The 16,720-nt window shown below is 43.4% G+C and overlaps 1 protein-coding gene across 2 annotated transcripts in view; it reads right to left on the bottom strand.

The window, feature by feature from the left end:
* Positions 1-10,508, bottom strand: part of cactin — a 34,571-nt gene extending 24,063 nt beyond the window's left edge. For both annotated transcript variants that reach the window (XM_073068192.1, XM_073068193.1), the window contains exons 1-3: positions 9,675-10,508; positions 7,041-7,136; positions 2,111-2,256 (exon numbers count right to left, since the gene is read on the bottom strand). In XM_073068192.1, coding sequence (XP_072924293.1) covers positions 2,111-2,256; positions 7,041-7,136; positions 9,675-10,466 — 1,034 coding nt within the window. In that variant the 5' untranslated portion in view covers positions 10,467-10,508. The remainder of the gene's footprint in view (positions 1-2,110; positions 2,257-7,040; positions 7,137-9,674) is intronic.
* Between the last annotated feature and the right edge of the window lie 6,212 nt (positions 10,509-16,720).

Below are 16,720 nucleotides of genomic sequence, written 5' to 3'. Positions count from 1 at the left end.
TTCTAGCTCCCTGTCGCAAAATGAACCCTTTTGGGCTCCTGATAACCAAACCAAAATAATATTTCTACTATACACAAAATAAAAGTTCAATTCCAGTTAAATATTGTTATAACAACTCCTGTAATAGCAGAAAATAAAACAAATCTTGCGTTCAAACAGTGCTTAATATCCTTTATATTCCTTTTGTTGAATATACATTTATTATTTAAGTATGTACATCAGATACAGACTTGAGATTTGTCTTCTTGCAGCCATCACAAAACAAAGAAACAGAATAGAATTAACAACAGCACACAACAAAGATCGTCAAACACACAATGTGAGAAAAAAATGAATAAATCTTGCAAACAAAAAAAAGCAAAAACACACAGAACATGAACCGCAGAGATGCTGGAAGTGAGTCCACGGCCATGGAGCCAGGTCAGTGAACATATGTTTTGGCAGAAATCAGAAAATATCAGATTCTTAATCAGACTAAGAGTGTGACTAAGAAAACTACAAGAGTTGCAGGTAGGATCTCTGGAAAGCCACTTTACAAGTTAAGTGCAACAGTGTAACCTATTGCAATCCTTGCAATTCCGGATCAAACTTGAATCACTGAAGGATGCTCAATTATTGTGGTAGGGCTTGAATACTATCACCCCTTATAAAGCTGAATCAAGCGACATGGGAGACAGCAGGGCTTTGCTTCTGTATGAGCTCAATGCCTTCTATTTCGCTTTGACCATCAGATGAACTATCCCCAAAATGACCCCATGATCTCAGTCTCTGAAGCTGACGTGCGGGCTGCCTTCAGGAGGATGAATCCACAGAAAGCAACCTTACCTGACCAGGGTACCTGGCCACGTACTAAAGACCAGGGCTGATCAACTGGCTGATGCGTTCACTGAGATCTTTAACCTCTCGCTTCAGCCGTGTGTGGACCCACCTGCTTCAAGCAGGCTTCAATTATACCGGTACACAAGAAGAACGTGGTGGCCTGTCTCAATGACTATCGCCCAGTTGCACTTACATCCACAGTGATGAAGTGCTTTGAGAAGCTGGTGATGAAACACATCGGCCCTGGCCTGACAGGAGACTTGATTCGCTTCAATTTGCCTACCAGAGAAACAGGTCCACAGCATATGCCATCTCATTGGCTCTTCACTCGATCCTGGAATATCTGGTCAGCAAAGTGCATCCAACAGGATGACCTTTATCAACTACACCTCAGCACACAGTATCATCATCTCTTAAATTTAATTAATAAGCTCCAAGACCTTGGCCTCAATACCTCCTTGTGCAATTGGATCCTGGATTTCTTCACTTACAAACCCCAGTCAGTTCGGATTGGCAAAAACACAATCCCCCACAATCTCCATCAGCACAGGTGCTCCACAAGGTTGTGTGCCTAGCCCCCTGCCCTACTCACTTAACACTTAATGGCTAAGCACAGCTCCAATGCCACATTCAAGTTTGCTCATGACACCAATGTCGTGGATCAAATCAAAGATGGTGACGGATCAGAATACAGGAGGAAGATTGAAAATCTGGCTGCATGGTGTTTCAACAACTTTGGCCACGCAGACATGGTCAAGAGCTTCACCTGTTTTTCAGATCGAACATCAGAATGGGGAAGAAATGGGACCTAAGTGACTGACAGTGGAATGATTGTTGGTGCCAGACTCAGAAACTGTTGATCTTATTAAATTTTCATGCACAACAGCCTCTAGAGTTTACAGCGAATGATGCAAAAGAACAACTGGATAAATTACACTCAGTGAGCAGCTGTTCTGTAGGCGAAATCACCTTGTTAATGAGAGGCTAGAGGAGAATGGTTAGACTAGTTCAAGCTGACAGGAAGGTGACTGTAACTCAGATAATCACACAACAGTGGTGTGCAGAAGAGCATCTCTGAACGCACAACACATCGAACCCTGAAGTGGAAGGGCTACAGCAGCAGAAGACCATGAACGTACACTCAGTAGCCACTTTATTAAGTACAGGAGACACCTACTAGAATGGCCACTAAGTGTTTAAGATTGCAGAACAGTACTATTACCAAATATCAAGCAGAGGAGTGGCTATGTTTTAAATTATTTGGAAGTTTAGCTTCTCTATTTCAGTTTACCTCAGTTTGGCTTGCTGTAAGTGGAAATAATCTTCTTGTTCTGCCCAGGTCTTGAAGTGTTCTGCTTCTTTTTCCCGCTGCAACATCTCCAACTCCTGTTCCCGCAGACTTTTCTCCCGCTCCCGTTCCAGACGAAGCTGCTTCACCTAGAGAGCAAAATGAGAGCTCCAAGTAAAGTGAACAATAAAAGCAAACAATTAAGCAAGAGCTCAGTTTAATCGTTTGGCCTTGTGTATTTATAGATTCCAATTTTCATAGGTGTGCTGTGTTGGCGCTGCAAGTGTGTGCTGACACGGTAGTGTTGTGGTTAGCGCAATGCTTTACAGTACAGACAAACCAAGTTCAATTCCCGCGCTGCCTGGAAGGAGTTTGTATGTTTGCATGGGTTTCCTCCGGGTACTCCAGTTTCATCCCACAGTCCAAAAATGTACTGGTTGGTTGATTAATTGGTCATTGTAAATTGTCCTGTGATTAGGCTCGGTTTAAATCGGGGGATAGCTGGGCTTTGCGGCTCAAAGGGCTGGAAGGGTCTCTTCCGCTTATACTTCTGGGCAGCCGCCAGCACATTTTCAGAGTGAGTTCACTGTATGTTGCAATTTTTCGGTCGACGTGTGATTAATAAAACTAATACGAGGGGGCCTAATATTCAGAGGATTGGAAAAAAAAATATAGGGGGAATATCAGAGGTTCACAGAAAATGGTACGTGGAATGTACAGCCAGGGAGGTGGTAGAGGCAGACATTCAGGGAAATCTGAGAAACTGTAGATAAGAACATGGATGATAGAGAAATAGAGGGCTATGTAGGAAGGGGAAGGATAGACTGATCTTAGAGCAGGTTAAAATTTTGCACAACATTGTGGGCTAAAGGGGCTGTACCATGTTGCGATGTTCTATGTTTAATTTTCAATTAAAGGATATTGCTTGATTTTTCATTAAAATACTTAGTCATTTTGGATTCAACTGGGCAAGTTTAAATACTGTTCGTGCATCAGTTTAACCCCTTGCACTTCCCCTTAACGTTATCTTCCACTGGAACTACTTGCACAAAACTGATACTAATTTATTAAAATGAGTAATGGTCTTTATTAAAAATTAAACAATACATATAATAGTTATTTTGTCAACAAGATTAAAATCTATAAAATGTTCACTGATAAAACTCATTTCAAAAACTTAATCTGTGTCGGTGTTGAGTTTGTATCCAGAAACAGAACGCTGATCAATAACTTAATTTCTCCTCATCCACTTACAAAAACGTACTTCAGATCCGCCCACAGTACGTCAGTATCCCGACACCCTGACCAACCATGTAAAACTGTGGTTTTTTTTATGGTGAGTAGGTTATGAACCAAATTGAGAAATGTTTCCATAATGTATCAAGTGTAAGTCAGTCTCAGCTTTTGTCATACTTAGGATCAAATAAAAGGAACATTGATAAAAAATAGGTTGTCAAAGAATTTAAAAGTTAATTATGACTTTAATTACAATAAGCAGAAACCACAACTGAGTTTTATAAATTTATCCTCTACTTTTGCTATTTATTTATTTAGAGATACAGCATGGAACAGGCCTTTCCGGCCTAACGAGCCTCACCCAGCAACCCACCTATTTCACCCTAGCCTAATCACAGGGCAATGTAGAGTGAGCGATGGGCCAAAAGACCTAATTCTGCCCCTACATCTTATAGTCTTAAAATAATGAAGATTACACAGAATTACTTTCCTTCTCTTACTAATTTCTTGGAAGTCAGAATCAGAATCCGGTTTATTATCACCGACACACGACGTGAAATCTGTTAACTTGAGCTACTCTGCCCAGCAACCCACCTGTTTAACCCCAGCTTAATGCAGGACAATTTAAAATGGCCAATTAATTGGAAGGTCTTTGTACTGTGCGATAAACCAGAGCACCCGAACGAAACACACATATTCCACGGGATGGACGTAAAGACTCTTTATCGAGGACACCAGGATTGAACTCCAAACTCCCACACCCCAAGTTGCAACAGTGTCACACTAACTGTTACACTACCATGGCACCTTTTAAAAAAAATTATTAAGTAGTATCTATTTATTTATTTAGAGATACATCACGGAACAGACACTTCCGGCCCTTCAAGTCGCGCCACACAGCAACTCCCCAATTTAACCCTAGAAAATCACACAGCAATTTACAATGGCCAATTAAACTACTAACCAGTACATCTTTGACTGTGGGAAGAAACCAGAGCACCCAGAGGAAACCCACATGGTCACACAATATTCTTATCTGGATGAGGTCAGAGTGAGAATCATCTTAGTTTGCAATGAAGCCACCAAATCAGACACTGTCCAGAGGGTTTAACTGGGACAACTACTGCAGTTGAGAAACCACAAGTTACAAGAATCTGTGTATTACAATGCCTACTGTGACAAACAGGAAACAACAGATCTGAGTCTTGCTACGTTACTGCCGCGGAATATTGTCTCCACACCTGAAAAGCAACAACACAAAGCACATATGCACAGTAGTGCAATCACTTTACGACACCAACAATCAGGTTTCAATTTCCCCAGCTGTATGGAAGAAGCTTGTCACCGCATGGGTTTCCTCCAGGTGCTGCGGTTCCTCTTACATTCCGAAGGCATAGAGGTAGCTGAGTTGTGGGCATGCTATGTTGGCACCAGAAGTGTAGCGACACTTGGGGGCTGCCCCAGCACAATCCTTGGACTGTGTTGGTCGCTGACACAAACAATGCATTTCACTCTGTTTCAATGTACATAAAGCCAATCTGTTCGTTTGATTAACATGGATCAACACTTAATCTAATGTTGCAGCTCAGGCTCTTCCATTTGACAACGGCTGTTTGATATTCTTTAAACCACATTACTAGTTTCTTCAGCAAACACGAGGAAATCTGCAGATGCTGGAAATTCAAACAACAACACACACAAAATGCTGGTGGAACACAGCAGGCCAGGCCTGGCCTGCTGTGTTCCACCAGCATTTTGTGTGTGTTGTTACTAGTTTCTTCAGTCCTGTTTCTCAGACACACATTGAAGTTATTAATACTATCCACCTCACTTCAGGCCAGTAATAAATGAAACTGGAGCTGGCTGTAATCAGAAGGGAAATGGTAGTGACAGACAGGATGGCTAGATTACATTGCTCCCAATTCTCTCTCATTGGCCTCATAAAACTCAATGGAGGGGGTTAAAGTTCATGGGAAAATTCTGTCTTAAAGCATGACGGGAATAAACTGACAGGCTAAAAAACTCAGCTAATGTGGTTAATTTAAAATGATATAAATATATTTTAATTTGTTCAAAGCTGAAGTAGTAAATTTACCATAACTTACAGCTGTTTGAAAATAAATAGATATATGTAGAATTGAGTTTGTAGGGCACACACAGATAGCATTTGATGAAGGGTCTTGGCCCAAAACATCAACTGTTTAACCCTCTCCATAGATGCTGCCTGGCCTGCTGAGTTCCTGCAGTGTTTTGTGTGCGTTGTTCTGGATTTCTAGCATCTGCAGAACCTCTGTGTTTATTAAGCTTATGGCTACTGAACAAATTTCAGAGAAAACCTGTTATACAAAAAACCCTTTAAACCTGGAGGAAAATATTATCCAGAATGTAGTGACAGGAACAGGAATGCACTCAACAATTCAGGAACAGCTTCTTCCCCCGTCATCCGATTTGTGAATGAACATTGAACCCATGAACTACTTTTTTGTAGTATTTTGCTTTCTTTTTGCACTTGTTTATTTTTATACATTTTTTATTGTAATTTGTAACTTTTTGATTAAGTATTACAATACACTGCTGACACAAAACAACAAAGTTGAGAGTTTTAATTATCAAAGTATGTCTCATTATACAAACTTGAGATTCGTCTCCTAACAGGCAGCCACAAAACAAAGAAACCCCAGAAAAAACATTGGAAAAAAAACCCATCAAACACCCAATGTGGAGAGAAATGATAAACGAATCATGCAAACAAGCAATTAGTGTTCTGAACTAAAGTTCACAAAGACAGTCCTGTCTACAGACCCTCAGCCCAGTGCAGCAAACTGAACTGGCCCATCCTCACCCCGGGCCCCGACACCCCGAGCTTTTCGATCTGGAATGGCGCTTAAAACTTCCAAACGTTGGGTTCCAGTGATATTAAACCTTATTCTGATTCGGAAAATTTGAGGATTAGTCTGGATATTCCCAATATCCAGCCACCCTTTATATTTAAATAACAGAAATATTTGGGTGCATTTAAGCTATCCACACATTCCTTTTTGCAAATTCCATCTATAAGCAGCTGTCAATGACAGGTCCATAAAAATCCAATCATTCCACAAGTTTTGACTGAAATTTGTAATCCTGAAAGTGGTTGGGTTAGAATCACTCTAAACCACAATTTCTGCTCCAAAGTGGAGTGGAAGCAAAGATATTCGTCCAATTGACTGCAGCATTGCTATGCCAGCGATATTAAATCTGATTCTGAAATAAATATCAGTCATCATCCACAGCATAACTTCCAAATATTTCCTTAAAAATAAATAAGATGTTGAGCTAATAGAATTAACACTTATTTAAATGTAGGACAAACACTGTATCTCCAAATAAATGAAATTAAACTTTGTAGCTATTACCTTATAGTACTTAATAAAAAGCAAGTCATTCTCCAGAAAGTGAAGAAATCACTGCCAACAGATTGCCCATTGAGCAAAACTTTGTTTTGAAAACACAAGAAACTATACACCGATTTGTTTTTCCAATACAAAAGACACTTCAAACAAGAAAGAATTTCCACTTCTCCTCCTGAGTTCCAATTGACCCAGTCAGTTTGAAAGGAAGATGTGGAAATGTGCCAAAATCAGAGTTGCAGAAACTTTAGGAACATTGCGGACAGCAGAGTGAAAGGTTTGTGAAAAACTAAGATATTAGCCCATACCTTCTGCAGTTCCAAACGATTGTCCTCTTGAATTCTCTTGTTTCTGTCCTTCAAATCTTTTTCAGTGAGATGACTGATGCCTTTTTTCTCCAGTGCCTATAATGCACGGAAACAAACAGTTAATAAAGATGTTATACCATTACACTGAACACCCATGTAACCAATTAACTTACTAATCCGTATGGATTTAGAATGTGGGAGGAAACCAGGGCTCCCAGAGGAAACATACAAACCCCTTACAGCTCACTGACACTGTAATATTGCTATGCTAACTGCTTCTCTCCTGCGCCATGATTACGTGTGGGTGGGACTGCAGCATAGTGACTAACATAATGTCTTGTAGTGATCTGGGTTCAATTCCTGCCACTCTGTAAGGAGTTTGTATGTTCTTACTATGACTTTGCAGGTTTCCTCCATTTCCCTCCCACAATCCAAAGATGCATGGGTTAATAAGGGCTAGTAGGCTAGTATTTGGTTCCTCAAGGTTACCATAGCCAGGGGAAGTAATGGGGTTAAGCTGCCACAAGCTATTAAATGCCACTGGATTACCACATAGCTTTCTCCTCTCCAACAGCAACTGCAGACTCTGTAATCGATCCTCGTTTGGTCTCTCATCCGGGAAACTTTTTTTAGAAACCTTTTTTTTTCCTCGACATTCCCTAATGCCTTCATTTCCTTCTGATATCATGGCAACCAGAAGTGAAAAAAATAGCCCAGGTCAGAACCAGAGTTTCTGAGGAGCCACGAAGCCAATCAGACCTTTTGGGCAAACCCTTTCCAATACACTTTTCCAGGCTAATCCCGTCCACCCATATCACCCTAAATTTCTGTTATATATGCATCGATCCAAATATTTTAAGAGAATATTGTCCACCTTCTTCCAGCAGCTCATTCCATATTCCCATCACCAGGTATGCAGGAAAAACTTGTCCCTCAATAAATTTTGTTGTTTTGTGGCAGCAGTACAGTGCAAGACAAAAATAAATGCTGTTAAGTTCCAATTCCCTCAATTCTAGGTAAAAATTCAATAGATTAGGACTTTATTTCCAGGACCATAGGAGAACGAGGGGAGATCTGACAGAAGTATACAAAGTTATAAGGGGTATAGATAGGGTAAATGCAAGAAGGCATTTTCCACTGAGGTTGGGTGAGACTAGAACTAGACCTTATGGGTTAAGGGTGAAATGTTTGAGGAGAAAATAAGAGGAGCTTCTTCTCTCAGAGGGTGGTGAGTGTGGACTGAGCTGCCAGCGGAAGTGGTGGATGCAGATTTGATTTCAACATTTAAGAGGTTTGGATAGACAGAATGGGAGGGGTATGGAGGGCTATGGTCCGGGTGTAGGTCAATGGGACTAGGCAGATTAATAGTTCAACACAGATTAGATAGGCTGAAGGGGCTGTTTCTGTGCTGTAGTGTTCTATGACTGAGTGCCTTTTAAATCTTCCCCTGATCACCTCAAACCGATCTATTTGATTTATTTAGTTCCAGATACAGCACAATAACAGGCCTTTCTAACTAAATGAGCCTGGGTTGACCAATAAGCTCATGTCCAATTTACCTACTACCTTGTACATCTTTGGAAAGTGGGAGGAAATTGGAGCTCCGTGAGGATACCCAGGCGGAGAATGTACAAACTTCTTACAGGAATTGAACTGGGCCGCTGGCGCTGTAATAGCATTACGTGACCATGCCGCCCCGTTTTACACTCCTCTACCCTTTCCTCTGCTCTGGCTTAATCATTTTCTTCCAAGAGTGTGGTGACTAAAACTGTACATAATTCTCCAAATGCAGACCAACAAATGTCGTACACAAGAGCAACATGACGCCTTAACTTTTTTGCTCAGTGAATCCATGTGATGTAGGTAAACATTCCAAACTGCTTTTTCTATACCGTTTATCTGCGCTGCCACTTTCAGGAAATGCTGTACTGTCTCCCTGTTCTACCAAACTCCTAGGACACTTACTCACTGTCCAAGTCCTGCACTGGTTTAATTTAGCTGGCACATGAACGGATCTCGGGCTTTTCCAATGTATATGATGAATAAACTCTTCTCAGGCTTCCAGCCGGGATGAAGATAATGGAGTTTGTAATCAAAACGTTGGTTATAATTGATACCTGTACCTCGCTGGAAGCCCGAGAAGAGTCTATTTGTCCACTTTCCTAGTTACTCATATCCTGTGCGTAAACACAAGAAATTCTACAGAGGCTGAAGTCCAGAGCAACACACACAAAATGTTGGGAGAATTCAGGCGGCATCTATAAACAGTCAACGTTTCGCGATGAGACCCTTCATCAGGAAGGGTGGGGGAAGGAGGCAATGGTGAAGCCTGGGGGGTGATGGAAGGGGGAATGAAGTAAGAAGCTGGGAGATGATAAATGGAAAAGGTAAAGTGCTGGAGAAGGAATCCAATAAGAGTGGAGAGTGAACCATGGGAGAAAGGTTGATGAAAGGTCTCGGCCTGAAACGTTGACTGTTTACTCTTTTCCATAGACGCTGCCTGGCCTCCAGCATTTTGAGTGGGTTGCACGGGAGAAAGGGATGACTATCTTGTAACTTTAGACAACATTCCTCATTCACCACAAACCACCGATTTTATAAACGTTCAATAAAAATTATTTGACAATATTTAACCTTTTGCCAGATGAAGGTCCCAAGCAGGTTGTTGTCTCCAAAGGGATTGTCAGCGTTCGTGTAACCCATGTACTCCTCGCTCCAGCCCATCTTCTCCCTCTTCTTTCTCTCTTTGGCCTCCTTTCTGGCTAGCCGGCGGGCTCGCTTCTCCTCGGGGGTCTCCATGGCCTTGGCCAGTTCTCGCTGCCGCTTCTTCTCCGCCTTCTCCTTCAGCTTCTCCTGGAGGCTCAGCAAGCGGCTGGTATGGCTCGAAATGCCCGAGTGGTTGGAGGAAGAGGAGGATGAAGTGGAAGAGGCCGAGCGGTCGGAGTGTGGAGAGTGGGAGCCGGAGGACGAGCGCCGGCGGCATGATCTGCTCGGCCTGGACCCGCGCTCGCATGTCGATCGCCTTCGGCCCGGGCTGCGGCTGTCGCTCCTGCTCCTCTCCCTCCGATGCCGGGCCCCTTTCCGATCCCTGTCGCGGGAACGCTCCCTCTCCCTGTCGCGGGAACGCTCCCTCTCCCTGTCGCGGGTACGCTCCCTCTCCCTGTCGCGGGAACGCTCCTTCTCCCTGTCGCGGGATCGCTCCTTCTCCCTGTCGCGGGAACGCTCCCTCTCCCTGTCGCGGGAACGCTCCCTCTCCCTGTCGCGGGATCGCTCCCTCTCCCTGTCGCGGGAACGCTCCCTCTCCCTGTCGCGGGAACGCTCCCTCTCCCTGTCGCGGGAACGCTCCTTCTCCCTGTCGCGGGATCGCTCCCTCTTTCCCCGGTCCCGGTCCCGGTAAGTCCGATCTCCATCCACCCCCGAGCCCATCACCGACCGACAAACGCCACAACAGTGGGACCTCCCACACAACCCGGCGCACCTCTGATCACCCCTAACCCTAACCCTAACCCTCTTGCCTGATCATATCGCCCGTTATCCCATTAAGCCTCCGGCAAATGCGTGTACTTCAAACCGCTCTCTTTACAGCAAACAAAAAAATAAGGGAACTTCAAACACGAATACAACAACAAAAAAACAACATTCGAATTTGGGGCAGGCATTGTAGAAGACAGTTGGAAAAGGGACCTTCCTGGGTGACGGTCGCCAGAAAAAGTACTTGTTGCTGAGTTCCTCCAGCGTTTTGTGTGTTTTGTTTTACTCCCGGTGAGGCCTCCCCTACATCGAGGACACCGATACATCGGGCACTTTCGCTCCATCTTACCGATTACCTGGAGGCCACAATTTAATTCGACGTGACATCCCCATTCGGACATGTCAGTCCATGGCTTTCTCTACTTTCATAATGAGGCCACATTCAGTTTGGAGGCGTAGCATCTCATATTACGTCTGGGTAGCCTCCAACCTGACGGCAGGAACATTGATTTCTATAACTCTCTATGATTTCCTCCCATCCCCTTTACACTTTCTCCAATTCCCATTCTGTTTTCCCTCATACCCCTTCTCACTTGCCCATCACCTTCCTCTGTTTTCCCTCCTTCCCTTTCTCCCATGGTCCACTCTCCTCTCCTATCAGATTCCTTATTCAGCTCTTTATCTCCTCCTTATCTTCCCCTCCCCCGCCTTATTTGGCTTCAACCCCCCCCCCCCACCCCGCTGCTTGCTTTCCAGTGCCGATGAAGAGCCTCAGCCCAAGATGTCGACTGTTTATTCCTCACTGTAGATGCTGCCTACCCAGCATTTTGTGTGTTTTTGCTCACAGTGCTTAGCTGAATTAATTAAAGAACTGTCAACGTTTGACTCCAAATCTGATGCAGGGTTTCAACCCCAAGCATCAACAATTTCTCCCTCCCTCACACACAAGATGTTTCTTGACCTGCTGAGTTTCTCCAGCAGATTGTTTGCTGCAGATGTACACATGAGTAGCCTTGTGTGTCTTTCAATTCCTACAAATGGGTTTAAAGTCATATGTTGCTTGGAGGATAGGAAATGACCTTGCATGTGTTCTCAACGTCCAGATGCACATCTGGAAACGAGAACTCCTAAATGGACCAGACACTCGTAATTCCAGACCGTTGCAATGGGCAATGCATTATCATGCAGATCATCCCTGTGTTATTAATGGATTCTTTGTCGCAGGCATCCATTAAACCGACTTGATAGACTGGATGTGGAGAGGATGTTTCCTATGGTGCAGGAGTCTGGGGCCAGGGGACTTAGCCTCAGAATAGAGGGATGTCCATTTAGAATGGAGATGAGGAGGAATTTCTTTAGCCAGAGAGTGGTGAATCTGGAATTTGTAGCTACAGGGGGCTGTGGAGGCCAAGTCATTAGGAATATTTAAGTCAGAGGTTGATAAATTCTTTGTTAGTCAGGACATGAAGGGTTACGGGGAGAAGGCAGGAGACTCAGGCTGAGGGGGAAATGTATCAGCCATGGTGAAATGGTGGAGCAGACTCGATGGAGCAAACAGCCGAATTCTGTTCCTACATCTTATAGTCTTACGGGCTTATAAAACGGAAGGACCTGTTTGGAAGCTGCAAGTTATCGGACTGCAAGATCCTACAGAAGATAGTAAAAACCACCAAGAGGATCTCCGGGGCTCCCTCCCCATTATTTGTGACACTTACCAGGATCATGTTGCAGACGAAGGTCCCAAATCAATGTTGAGGATCCCTAACACCCATCCCACTATCTCACCATCAGGAAGAGGGTACAGGAGCATCAGGACTAGAACTGCCCTACTGGGTAACAGCTTCTTCCCTCAGCCTGTGAGATTAATGAATGCCTTGCCACCACTGAAGTTTTGTCCCTAGGACAACGAGCTGTTTACTGTTTACCTATGCTGCGCATACACACGTTCAGAATTAAGTTTTATTAACTTATTTAGGTAATATTTTTTATGTGTTGTGTGTGATATATGTTTTGTGGGTGCACCTTGGTCCGGAGGAACCTTGTTTCATTTGGATGATAGAAAAATGGAGGTCAATGTAGGAGGGAAAGGTTAGCTTGATCTTACTGTAGACTAAAAGGTCATCACAACATTGTAGGCTGAAGGACTTGTACTATGCTGTAATGTTCGATATTCTTACGAATACAATATACCCCAGTCAGTCCGGATTGGCAAAAACATCTCCTTCACAGTCTCCATCAGCACAGGAGCACTGCTGGGATGTGTACTTAGCCCCCTGCTCTATTCACTTTACACCTATGCTGTGTGGCTAAGTACAGCTCCAACACTATGTACAAGTTTACTGACAGCACCACTGTTTCGGGTGGTGATGAATACAGGAGGAAGATTGAAAACTTGACTGGTGTAACAACAACAACCTCTCACTCAATATCAATAAGACCAAGGAACTGATTATAGACTTCAGGAGAAGGAAACCAGAGGTCTATGAGCCCGTCCTCATCAGGGGAACAGAGGTGGAGAGGGTCAGCAACTTTAAATTCCTCAGTGTTATCATTTCAGAGGACCAGTCCTGGGCCCGGCATGTAAGTGCATTTATGAAGAAAGCACGGTAACATCTCTACTTCCTTAGAAGTTTGCTAAGATTCGGCATGACATCTAAAACTTTGACAAACTTTTATAGATGTGTGGTGGAGGGTATATTGGCTGGTTACATCATGGCCTGGTATGAAAACACCAATTCCCTTCAACAGAAAAGCCTACAGAAGTAGTGGATTTGGCCCAGTCATCACAGGTAAAGCCCAACTTATCATTGAGCACATTGAAGTTAGTAAATAAGCGTTCTTTGTAATTATATGCGGTGTATGATCTGTTATTTCTTGCCAACCAATAATTGTGTATGACCAGTCTTTACACAGCATTCACTCAAATCAGGGTTCCATTAATTGGAACATCCCGATTTTCCTGTTTGGCTGAATCCCAAATCATACCGACCCTAGATGTATATTGTTTATGAAAGGTGGCCTCCTCACCGCTTAGTCACGTGGCTGTTAGCAGAGCCAGCTAACAAGCCAAGCTCACATCTGAGCCCAGTGAGGGGGCTACGCTTGGACTTACTGTGTGTGCCCACAAAAGCAGATCTCAGGATTGTATATGATGGCATTTATCTACTTTGCGAATAAATTTACTTTGAACTTGGAATTCAGCAGTGTAATTTGGATATTCTCACTGTTTTATCACTTAGGAAAATGGCAGTTATTACTACAGTAAATTATGACAATCTCCTAGTCACCATTCAGAAATCCAAATTGGTTCGGCATCTGGATCATCAGGTAATATTCTTTCTGCACTCTTCAAAAGGCCTAGATAGAGTGGACATGAAGAGGACGTTTCCAATCATGGGAGAGTCTAGGACTAGTGGAAACAGAAGGATGTTCCTTTAGAATAGCGATGAGAAGGAGTTTCTTCAGCCAGGGGGTGGTGAATCTGTGGAGGAATTCATTGCCACAAGTGGCTGCAGAGGTCAAAACATTGGGTATAGTTTAAGTGGAGGTAGATAGGTTCTTGATTAGTAAGGGTGTCAAAGCAGTAATATGAGATTGAGAGGGAAAACAAATCAGCCATGATAAAATATCAAAACAGACTCAATGGGCCAAATGGTATAATTAAGCTCCTGTGTCTTAAGGTTTTTCTGACTCACCAGCGTCTCAGACACCCTTCTGATTCACCAGGACTGAATTTCCTAAGCTCCCTTCCAACTTGCTGGGTGTCTGTTTCCTCCGCTCCCTTTCACTTATTCCATGCTCCACTTTGTCCATCCTGAACAAGGTCCCCACATTCACTGCCACCCACTGGGGCCCTGGTCCCCACACTCACTCATCTGGCGTCCAGGTCTGAGAGAGTTCAACAGGCTAAGTGTTGCCACAACAACAACCCTGCATTCAGTGTCAGCAAGACCGATTATCTGATTGTGTACCTCAGGAAGGCCAAGTCAGGGTTCAGCAGTGGAAAGAGTGAGTGAGCATCTTCAAGTTCCTGGGCAACATCTAAGAGGATCCATCCTGGGCCCAACATATTGATGCAATCGCAAAGAAAGCATACCAGTGGCTAAACTTCCACAGAAGTTTAAGGAGATTTTTTTTTAAATCAAAGACTCTACAACATTTCTACAGAAGTACGATGGAGAGCATTCTGACTGGTTGCATCACCACCTGGTATGGCAGCTCCAATGCAGAGAACTGGAAAAAGCCTCAGAGAGTTGTAGTCTCAGCCAGCTCCATCATGGGCACCAGCCACCCAATCATCGAAAGATATCTTGACTCTAGCTCAAAAGGCAGCATCCATTATTAAGGACCCTCAACATCCAGGACATGCCTTCTCAGGGAGGAGGTACAGGAGCCTGAGGACGCACGATCAATGTTTTAGAGACAGCTTCTTCCCTTCCACCATCAGATTTCTGAATGGTCAAAAACTTCAAAGTTCAAAGTAGATTTATTATCAAAGTATGCAGATAGAATACAACTGTGAGGTTAGTCATCCCACAGGCAGCCATGAAACGAAGAAACACCGTGGAACCCGTTCAAAGATAAACATCAAACACAATGAGAAAAAGAACAAATTGCACAAATGGCGAAAAGCAAGCGAACAACATGTGGAATATCAACGCTAAACCTGGAGTCCAGGGGTATTTATTTTAGTTCAGTCCAGCATCACTTCACTAGTCCACTGCTGGCCCCGGAGCCTGTTTTCGCTGAAGCATCCCAGTCCGCATCAACCGCTCCAATAAACCACTCAAAAAACAGCAAAAAAAGTATCCAGAAACACATGCAAAGTCTATGAACTTGAGCTCGCTATTTCATTATTTTTTGTATGATTTTCATTTTTAAAAATATTTCTTATTGTAACTTATGATATTTTAAATATATTCGCTGTATTGCTGCCACAAAACAACAAACTTCATGACATATGTCAATGATAATAAACCTGACTTGGATTCTGATTCACTTGGACCTTGTTTTCCTAAATTTTGACCAGGTTTCCATTTACAGATTTTTATATTAGAATATTGTGCAACGTTTACAAATCATCTCCATCATTAAGTGTGTCAATGGCATGAGCAACCATGGTCTTGACCATGATTATTCTTGGCAAATTTTCTACAGAAGCCGTTTGCCATTGCCTTCTTCTGGGCAGTGTCTTTACAAGACGGGTGACCCCAGCCATTATCAATACTCTTCAGTGATTGTCTGCCTGGTGTTAGTGGTCACATAACCAGGACTTGTGATATGAACCAGCTGCTCATACAACCATCCACCACCTGCTCCTATAGCTTCACATGACTCTGACTAGGGGCTAAGCAGGTGCTACGCCTTGCCCAAGGGTGACCTGCAGGCTAGTGGAGGGAAGGAGCACCTTACACCTCCTTTGGTAGAGACGTATCTCCACCCCATTTACAAATAACTGATTTTAAAAGTCCAGTCTGGCACCATCGAAGTCCTGAATATTCCAGATTATTGGAGTTTTACTTCAGCTGTATATTTATCTGTGCACGTGATGGATATTTGAAATAATTTCACTCCTGTGAGACTAAGCATTGTTATCTCTGAGGCCTGACATGCTCATTCTGTCAGAAACGTCAAAGCAAGTAATCATAGTATAATTAACAGAACCTTGGGACGACTGGATTGAGGAGGCGTTTGAGCGTAAGGAAGCCAAACACCAGCTGCTGGTTGAGCAGTGCCAGGGGCAGGGGTGAAGCGCACGATGAGAGCGTATAGAGGTGGGATGTAGAGGTTTTGCTGGCTGCTTGTTTGCAGAATCTACTCTCACCTTGGCATCATGGGGGGCTGCAAAGAAAAGAGCCACCAGGACTCTCACAGGGGCTACTGAGCCTCCAGATGGCTATGGATCAATAGGTGTGGCCCGTTGACCAAGGCTGCTAGGATACAAGCCAGGGCCTGATCAACCTGAGCTGAGTGGAAGCATCTGATGTTGAAATACCAGAAACAGCTGATGACCCCAGGCTACATCACTGATGATGTGCCGCAGCGCATCCTAGGATGTATCTCCGTATCATGATAAGGTAACTATTTGAAAATACAACAAACTTGAGTCAACACCATAGCGTCATTAATTAAAAGATCTAATTGCAATAATTACTGTCAACAAATAATTATATAAACCTCAGTGAATAATCTTTTTTAATGACATATTT

The sequence above is a fragment of the Hemitrygon akajei genome, chromosome 16, assembly GCF_048418815.1.
Source record: "Hemitrygon akajei chromosome 16, sHemAka1.3, whole genome shotgun sequence".
Taxonomy (NCBI): Eukaryota; Metazoa; Chordata; class Chondrichthyes; order Myliobatiformes; family Dasyatidae; genus Hemitrygon; species Hemitrygon akajei.
This window is presented reverse-complemented; position numbering and strand designations above follow the sequence as displayed.